The 10,000-nt window shown below is 37.3% G+C and overlaps 1 protein-coding gene across 1 annotated transcript in view; it reads right to left on the bottom strand.

Moving 5' to 3' along the window:
* Window positions 1–10,000, bottom strand: part of LOC137974610 (eukaryotic translation initiation factor 4H-like) — a 16,513-nt gene that overhangs the window by 489 nt on the left and 6,024 nt on the right. Inside the window, exons 3-9 of the mRNA XM_068821521.1 lie at window positions 9,349–9,403; window positions 8,600–8,664; window positions 4,957–5,068; window positions 3,724–3,762; window positions 3,369–3,608; window positions 2,288–2,470; window positions 1–289 (exon numbers count right to left, since the gene is read on the bottom strand). The exon at window positions 1–289 is cut by the window's left edge and continues 489 nt beyond it. Of these exons, the coding sequence (XP_068677622.1) occupies window positions 2,289–2,470; window positions 3,369–3,608; window positions 3,724–3,762; window positions 4,957–5,068; window positions 8,600–8,664; window positions 9,349–9,403 (693 nt within the window). The 3' untranslated portion in view covers window positions 1–289; window position 2,288. The remainder of the gene's footprint in view (window positions 290–2,287; window positions 2,471–3,368; window positions 3,609–3,723; window positions 3,763–4,956; window positions 5,069–8,599; window positions 8,665–9,348; window positions 9,404–10,000) is intronic.

Consider the following 10,000-nt stretch of genomic DNA (forward strand, 5'->3'; position numbering starts at 1 on the left):
TGCATGAAAAAAAAAAAACAAAAACAAAAACAATAAACCCTTGGAAAATGTGCAATGACCAGCTTCCTGCTCATTTATATTTCTTCTAATGGTCCTCTTATATCCAATGTATTTAAAAAAGAGCAACAACTGCCACAAAATGCAACAACCTGAGATTCAAAGAGGCTAAATCATTGCACAAAAAGTGGTGGTTGACAAATTCAATAACTTGATTCCAGTTTGTAGAAGCTCTGAACTTCCCTTGAATTTAAAAATAACAGCGTCATCTTCAATTTATATTTTATTTTACCTGTAATAAAAAAAAAGGAAGGAATATCGTTAGTGTTGCAGCGAAAATGATAACTGAATGGGTGATGGAGGTGAAATATTTTGAAATCCTGAAAAACAAACTAATTTTCGTATGAAACTTTCATGAATGGTGGTAATTCCAAAAACATGCATGTTTTAGTTCTTTAACCCTTTGTTTTAAGGGCCTACTGACATATTTTTTGGGGTGCGTTGCTAAGGATGTAATAGTTAACTAATTTGAAAGAATTTGGCATTATTTTGGTCAGTTTCTAACTTTTGTAAAGAAATGACCCTAAATATGATGTCATCAAGCCACGCCCATGGTCATGTGACCAATAAAAGAAAACTCTAAATTTGTCTACATGCTACACAATTTGGGTATTTAATCAGTGGTTTCACAATTTGTATTCGTTTTTGCATCCAGGCAAGCAGGGTTTTCTTTCTATTTTGAAAAATGTTCGTTTTAGAGAGATAAACGATACTGAAATATCCATAAAATTGTCAAAAAAGATGATTTGAAAAAATCAATGCTTACCTATATTCTGTATTTGGAAGTGAAAAGGCCATAAGAAAAAAAATTAATTCAATTTAAAGACCGCCGGAAATTTAGGTTTTTTCTCAAACCGGAAGTCAGTTCGTTTACACATGCGCAGTTGATCTGAGAACGAGCGCGAGAAAGGGCGAGGAAAAACCTTGGATGGAAACAACAGTTCGTGCTGTGATTTTTGCTTGTGGATGGGTTTTCTGGTCAGCTCACTATATGATGACGTCAGTCACCGGAAGTAACATTTCACTTCCCTAGCAACACTCAAAAAATCCGTCCGTGGGCCCTTAAGGCGTTATCAAGGCCGTCGTCATCCTTGCGAAAGCTCACTAGTACCTCGACCATAGGCAGCCCAAGCTTGCGTTACGTGCGAGACGTGACTGTCAAAGCGTCACTCACGTCAGCGACAACACTATTCTAACAACACTATTCTAGACAAGTTATTTTTGTTTTTTGGGGGTTAGTTTCACGACAAAGGAACAAAGAAGCGAAAAGTTATCAATGAATGAACGAAATAAAGTAAGTTAACTCACCTTGTCTATTTTGTTTGTTTTATCTTTTCGAGCTTTTTTAAACTGTTTTGGACAGCCCATCAAACAACAACGTCTCAAAAGGTGAGTTAAATAAAATATTACTTTACTTCATTCATTCATTGTAACTTTTCGCTTTTTGCTCCTTTGTCGTGAAACTAACTCCAAAAAACAAAACTAAATTGTCTAGAACAGTGTTGTCGCTGACGTGACGCTATGACAGTCACGTCTCGCGCGTAACGCGAGCTTGGGCTGCGTATGCCTCAACAAGAAATCAATAGGGAGTTTAAGAAACCACGACGGCTATGGAGACGAAAACGTCACTCCAAAATACAACTTTGAGCTGTTTTAAGTATTTAATGATTATTCCATCTTGTTTATATTATTAAATGTGAGTGAAGTGTCCTAAAACTGGATTGGTACAGACGGATTTGAAGTAAAGAGTGAGACTGAAAGATTCACGGTAGTTTGTCCACGTTGTCGTCAAAACCTTAAATTTGGTCATTTCACGTAGTAGTTTTGACGAGTACGGAAGAGAAATGTTTAAAAATGCGTGCCACACGTGCAGCATGAGCACTTTGATTCTTTTAAACAATAATAATACTGCTTTTTGGCGTTGTCGTCGTTTCTTAAACTCCCTAAGATAGCCATTTATACACCAGAGTCACATTGGTCAAAGCATGCTTAGCCCTAACAGTTAACGATTCGTTAAGAAATGAAGTATCAAAGTCTCTACGTTTTCATGGTGCAGTATCTGGTTAGCAGGTTGGAAGGCGACAGTGAAGAGTAAAGACCTCCTTCCTTTTCTTGGGTATTGAACCACAAAAGTGAGCCCAAAAAGATGCAACACTAGCCACAACACAACCCCAATTTCACATGCATGGACTCTTTAATACATTTAGCTAATTATTGATTTGAACATTACCTCAAGTGCTATTTTGACTAACATCGGTGTTTGTTTTGTCTTTTGCCTTGACAAATACATTTTCATCCCTGGGTTTTGCTCCACCGAATATTGTCATCTGTTGCACACTCGAAGCAACTTCATTTACTGGATCTTTGACTGTGCGTGGTTGAAGTTTTAATCTTGGTCTCTCTGCAAGTTCCTCTGTGGGTAACAGTGGTAAAGGAGTCATTCTTGAGACCAAAGTTTACATGGTTGATTACATCACTATGTTTTGTACATCACAAAAAAATCACAATCATGTGAGCAAAGTGACATGATCTAACTCGAGGAAGCTCAATGGTAGCTAGTGTTTAGCAAAAGCCTTTCTTTCTCAAGGCAAGTGCAGTAGTCCTTTCTCGGTTGTGGAAGCGGAATAATTGGATCTCAGTCATTCATTATTCCTTCCATTTTTCCCCCGAGTTATTCATTAACGAAATTCTATTCGATGTACATTTTTCCGTATTCATCATTCTTTAATGGAAACCGTAGAATTCTTTATTCCGAATGATCAAATGCTAAATATTCCTTAATAGGTTTCTTTTTTAAAGGGGCTAGGTCACGCATTTTTCGGTAATTTCAGCACTGATCGAATAGTCATAGAATTGACTAAAATATTAAAATAACTGTTGAAAACTATAGAAGAGCTCTAACAAAACACAGGGAAGCCAAGAAGGGACATGGATGCACAAAACTGGAGAGGATTGAAATGGATTGAATTTGGGTAAATTTGAAAAAAGTCGGCCCATCTTTTTTCAAATTTATATCAGTCTATATCAAAATGCTGGAAAATCATTCTCAGTTGTTATGTGGCCGTGATTTTGCAAATGAAAGACTCTTGCTCTGCCAATTTGAGGTTTAGAGTTCATAATTAGCAAAATTAAACAAAATTACCTTCCATACCCAATTTTTTCCTTGGATAACTCCAAAACTAGTTTTTCTCAACAAGTCTCTTCAAATCTTCTCTACAATGTTCTACTTTTGCTAGTTATAAGGACTCCAAGACATACACACCAACAATAAAATCAAACATCATGACTTCAGCTTTTAAGTTGTTTCTTACCTGCTGATGGCTGTCGGAATTCCTCCTGTCGTGGAGGACCTCTTCTGTCTCCTCCATACCCTCCTCTGCCACCACCACTTCCGCCATATCTTCCACCTCTTCTTCCTCCTTCATCTCTTCCCCCCCAGCCATCTTCTCTGCCACCCCAGTTCCCACTGCTGCCACTGTTCCAATTATCACCTCCTCCTCTGTTACCCCAATTATCACCTCCTCCTCCTCTGTTACCCCAGTTACCACCTCCTATCAAAATAACAACTCTCCTAGTCAACTACATCAATGCTTTCAAGAGCAGAGAGGGGAAAAAACCTCAAAAACTTACAATGTACTTCATTGACATGACTCGACGTTACCTTACCTTGACCTCCATACTTTCCATCCCTATCACCAAATCCACCTATAAATGAAGATGAGTGGGAAAGTGGCCAAGTTCATTTCTGAAGAACTTTAACCCAATGACCTAACAGATTTTACTCTGTCTGATGCCAGATGATTGTTAACAGGGGGAGGCCTTAGGCACCTGAGGAGTGGATGGGTTAATAAAGAACGTTATTATATGGTTCTGTCTCACAAGGACTGGGAACTACCAAGTTCACGAATTTGATTGGCTGAAATCGATATTGACCTCGGTCAAGATTCTCCCATACAGACCTCCCGCTCGGTTAATAAGAACTAAGTAATGGATTTACGTTACTCTTTCTCTGGGGTGAGATCGGATGTCAGCCTGTAAAGGTACCTCTGGCAGCTGCTATCAATCCATATCATTTTGGTCTCACCCACTCACTCACTCACCCACTCCCCCCCCCCCCCCAAAAAAAAAAAAACACCATGCATTAATGTGAAAGGAGGGCAGGTCTACCACAATAGCAGAGGTCTCCCCACTAGTCTTCATGAACAGCGTGAAGGTTTTTAACCTCCTACAGTGTTAATTAACGAGAAGGGTTGTGAGACGGGAACTACTGTTTATAGTCCTTGTTCAAGCAGAGACTGATATCCTTCTAGTATCATTAGTTTTAAAAGATTAAAAAGACACCTTTTTTTAAGCTTATATAAACACCAATGAATACCAAGTGAATTTTCATGCGAAAACATGATATCTTCACATGTGAAAAGATCACTGTTGCTAGGGCTACATTATAAAAATCGCGCCTTTCGTGAAATGATTTAGTATTTCACTCGTTCGCTGCGCTCACTTGTAAAATATGTTTCAACACTTGCAGAGAAATTTCGTTTCTCAGCGCAGCCATGTAATATCTTCTGTAGTTCACAGCCACGCAAACTGTGTCATATCATTATTCACATTGCCTGTACATCTCTAATATGGTATTTTTTGGCCACTGAAAGGCCACCTCCAAGATGGCTTGATAACTCAGTGGTAAAGTGTTGAACAACCCAAATACACGTTGATGGATTCAGGTCCCCCATTTTTTGGACTTCTTTGCAGACACTTCAGTCGGTCATACATAATACTACACTGATAATTTTTTACAAAATTAATATTCCATCTCTCCATGTCATTAAATTACAGATCAGCAAAGGGAATTCATGAATGATGTGGATCAAGTCACTTCCCTAATCCTTACATTCCTACCTTGAGAGTGCCCCCCTCTGCCTCTTCCTCCACCTCTGCCACCACCGCGACCACCATCTCGTCGTCCATCAGCTATATCGACTCTCAGTGTCTTCTTCTGATCCCCAAGTTGCTTTAAACAAAATTCACTTATCAAAAACATCCAGACATAGAGTTCATCTGAAGTACCCTTCTAAAAGTGCCCCAGTGACCAAAAAATTCAATTCTTATTTTTCTTTGGATTTCAAATCTACAGTTGTATGTTGACTAAACACTAAGTAACCAAACTTTTAAGCCTTGATTTCAAAAAGACACCTGTTTATTTTGATGGTTGAGCTGGATCGAGGAGAAAATGATCTAGGGTCAGGGTTGGGCTCAAAGAGTGCTCACTAGTTAGGCTCACTAGTTTAAGAATGCAATGCATGTGTACGCAGCATAATTAATGTGCAACACGGGAGTTTTGGGCTTTCAGACTTTTAAACTCGCGTTTTGCATATATAATAAGCGGCATTCACACGCTGAAATTTTAAGCTGGAGGTCCAATCAGTCAGTTTTGAATGTGAGTAATGCAGCACTGTGAAATCCAAAACTTACACAAAGTAATCCTTTCCGTCATAAGAGTGATACTTATACAGCTATTTCAAGAAAGTTTGTCAAGAATAAAGTGCACGCGACAATCCCGAAAGGTAATATGGGATATGATCAATACACTGTTGCTAACGACTGTAGCTGTCGAACCTACTTTTGTTACTTTCCTTCAGCACTCGCAAACATATATCAGTGGCCTCCCGTACGATTCTTGTAAATTTCTTTGAAAAACAGTGCACTTAAAATCACCCACAATACCGCGTCGCGTGCACTTTTTCCGACAACGTTTCTCAAAATAGCTGTATATTCAATTGTCAGGGGTGAAGGGGTTAACGTAAATTGGAGCATCCATTTTGTAAGTGTCCCAAAAAACACAACCCTCCCGGCACATATTTGTACTGCAGTCATTTGTACACAATGGCTTATGAAGATCATGGGGTGCAGTTTACAAGTAAGCATAAAAACACTTCCTCTTCCTCAGAACAAAGTGAATGTCTTATTGCAAAGCTAAACTGCATAGACATGGGGCTGGTGTGAAAAATAATAATATTATTATCATTAGTTGCGTCAACATAAGCAATTTATATTATGTAATCAACAGACATCATCAGAATTACTTTTCTTCCTCAAATTTGCACTTCACTTTTAAGGAAAAAAAAAGTCAATCTCCAAAGTTTGTGACCATTTTTTAATAAAGCGGAAGCCAAAAACAATGAGTGAATGAAAAAAATCAGACTAACATTCTACATAGGAGGTGACATTCTCTGGTATGTGGGCTTGACAATGTCATGTATTTTACAGTGAGGTCAATGGGTAGAGTATCCAACTGGTGCTAAGAAGTCGCAGGTTTGAATCCTGCCCAGGACTCCGATTGTTTAGTTGTCCTCTCACCCGTCACCAAGCAACTAGTTAACTGTTTTTCTCATGGGCGAATTGCACTTACACCACCGACAGTTGCATTTTCCCTCAATCTTAAATAACATTATGCTTGGTAATGAATTTGAGAAACTGCTCTTAGATTTATTTGAAAAGAGCAAGTTACTGGCACCCTGCCAGCAGTGCTTTAACGCGACAAGAAAGAAAGGACTCTGCGGAGCCTCTCTTGCTCGCCATCTGGTGAGTTTTAGGGAGGCTCTGCTTACAGGGTGGTTACTGGATCCAATAAAAGAAAGTTACATGCAAACATTAACCTTTTACAAAGTTCAGGATCACAGGATTTTGTAACCAGCTTTTAATAAAGAAAGTCACAATATTACTGCTTAGTTGTTTGTAACGAAATAAAAAATAACATTGCTATTATTGCTTGGTTGTGACCAGAGAACAATGAAATTAACTTTATTGTTGCAGTTAGGAATAATAGTGAAGCTACATTGTAGCCTTTACTTTGAAAAAAAGTGCGTATGTTTATTAATGTAACTTGAAAGCAAAAGCATCATGAGACCACAGTTACAACATAACTGAATAAAGCTAACAACAACAGTTGGACTTTATACAGTTAGTTGTGACTATGATCTGTTTACTGCTTGATTATGATCTGTCTTCTGCTTAGTTAATTGTGACCAACATAAAAAATAACATTACTATTATTGCTTGGTTGTGACCAGAGAACAATGAAATAATTATTAAATAATTTTATTGCTGCAATTGGAAATAATAATGAGGCTACACTGTAACCTTTACTTTGAAAAACAGTGCTTATGTTTATTGAAGAGAGATGAAAGCAAAGGCATCCGGAGACCACAGTTACAAGTTAACTGGATAAAGGAAACAACAACAGTTACACTTTATACAGTTAGCTGTGACTATGATCTGTTTACTGCTTGATTATGATCTGTCTTCTGCTTATTTAATTGTGACCAAAATATAAAAATAACATTTACTCTTATTGTTTGGTTGTGACCAGAGAACAATGAAATAATTATTAATTTTATTGTTGCAATTAGAAATGATAATGAAACTACACTGTAACCTTTACTTAGAAAAAAAAGTGGTTGTTTATTGATGTGAGTTGAAAGCAAAGGCATCCAGAGATCACAGTTACAACTTAACTGGATAAAGCAAACAACAACAGTTAGACTTTATACAGTTAGTTGTGACTATGACCTGTTTCAGGTAAAAAAGATATTCAACTAAGGTGGAGACATGTTTATCCTTTGACTTCCTATAAGCTACAGCAAAAGATCAATAAAATTATTTAAATTGTATCTGTCATTGTAAATTCATTAATAATTCATAAGGGTGACAGCCAACAAAAACGCACTATTCAGGTCACATGCATGGTCTGTGAAGAGCGATAAAGTTCTAAGCTGGGGTTGATGAATGAATTAATGCAATAATTAAATGGATTATATACACATGTTCTTGTATGAACACATTGAACTTTGAAAGAAGATGACTGAGACAAATGCAACACCAAACACATTTTACTTATTACATTGTATTACTTTGTTACTTCTCATTTAGCACTGCCTCTTTATTTTCCAGCTATCCAAAACTTTACTGTACAGTTACTGAAAACTGGACTCAGGACATTACGACAAGCATCACATGACAAAGACATTTTCCTCCCTTTGCACCTTATCCTTCTTCGCTTCACACAAACAACAGTGCAGTCCTTACTTTGCAAACTATCTGTAATTCCTTCATTTCAGTGTGCCAAACAACTTTGTCCTGAATTTAAAGTACAGTCTGAGTATTGAGGCTTGCTAAAACTGGGTGAGGCTAAATTGTGTGGGTGGGCCGTGGGTTGTGTTTGTTTGAAGATAAAAAAAGATATATATTAGCTCCCTTAGTGCTCGGTCCAAATTTGTCTTAGGTCTTAGGTCTTGTCTGTTTCAAGAATTTCCAGTCGTTGATAAAAAAACGGGTTAGGGTTAGGTTAGGGTTAGGGACCCACCACCCACAACTTTAACTTTAAAATCCAAGTCTGCCACTGAAACCGTGTATGTCAATTTAAGGAAATCATTGTCCGAAAATAACTAACTCAGGCTATGCAGACGTTTACACTTTGTAATCTTTTCAACACGCTGAGAGTAGTCTGAAACTGAAGAATGATTGAACAAGAACTTATACTTACTGCACCATCATAATTAAGTGCTTCTTTGAGTGAGGCAGCATCTTCAAATTCAACGTAACAAAAACCTGCAAGCAAAATTTTACACTTGAAGTTCAAAAATGCGCTAATCAAATGCCACGTTTTACTGCAAACCTTAAATGGGCTTGGTAAGGGTCTACTGCAACCAGTTATTGTAAGTTTAAGTGCTACTATGACCAAAAAAAAAATCACTTTTTATTCTTCTATGGATTTCAAAAGTATATTAACTAAACAGTAAGTGAAGCTGAAGTTTTAAGCCTTGATTTCAAAAGACACCTGTTTAATGGTCTGCCATTACTAACTTGAAGATCTTGAGAGAGCTGGATAGAGAAGAAAACGATGTTAAAGGCTCAATACTTGAAGAATGCAATGCGTCTGTGCGTGACTGAATTAATATGCAGCATGGGAGTTTCGGCCTTTCAGACTTTTAAACTCCTGTTTTACATATATAATAAACAGCATTTACACACTAAAATTTTAAGCTAGTGAGTAAATGACATCACTTTTCCCTAGATCCAACCCTCTGAGGTTTAATTAGTCAGTTTGGAACGTGAGCAATGGCAGACCGTGAAATCCAAAACTTACACTCAAAGTAAACAGCCTCTGGATAAAAGTCAAAGACGAAAATTTTGCAAGTCCAGTGTTACGCAATCACACTTTAAAAATCTGAAGGAAAAAAGGAAGAGATTTTTTGATCATAGTACCACTTTAATAAAGGACATATTTTCTACCTTTAAATTTATCAGTTTCCTTGTCTCTCACCAGGCGAATGCTTCTGATATTATCCTAAAATGCCAAAGATACACTTTCTGTATGAGCTATCTTTGTATCATATGTGGTTGCATTTTAAGGAAATCCTAATGTTGTATCTCTTTATTAAAATATAATATAAAAAGTCAATTATTATTATTTTACAAACATTTGTACAAAAGATGGATTTCACAGTATCAAAATGTCTGGTTCTTCACAAAAAATCAAGTTTTTTACATCTAAGTACTGTAGATTAAAAAAATGCTACGGAATTTTATGGAATATCTGAAGGGTTTAACTGACAAAGAAACTGGTGCTGCATTGGTGGGTCAGTGAAACACAAGAATTTTTATTGATATCAAATGAGTTAACTAATATAGGTATATAGACCACCATATTGAGATTTGGAAGCTCATTTTTCAATCAGCAGCCCTCTGTCACATTCTCATCACCAGAGCCTCGGATCGACCCAAGGCTCTGGGAAACTCTACGTAGGAGAACATGCACCGTAGCGTTCTTATAGCCAAAGATTGGCTATTTGAACCTTACTGCGCCTGCTCACTCCTCGTGCTAACATGAATGCATCAATTAGAGACACTTTTGATAGTTCTTCAAGAAAACCATTGAGAAGAC

Source organism: Montipora foliosa, chromosome 11, assembly GCF_036669935.1.
Source record: "Montipora foliosa isolate CH-2021 chromosome 11, ASM3666993v2, whole genome shotgun sequence".
Lineage (NCBI taxonomy): Eukaryota > Metazoa > Cnidaria > Anthozoa > Scleractinia > Acroporidae > Montipora > Montipora foliosa.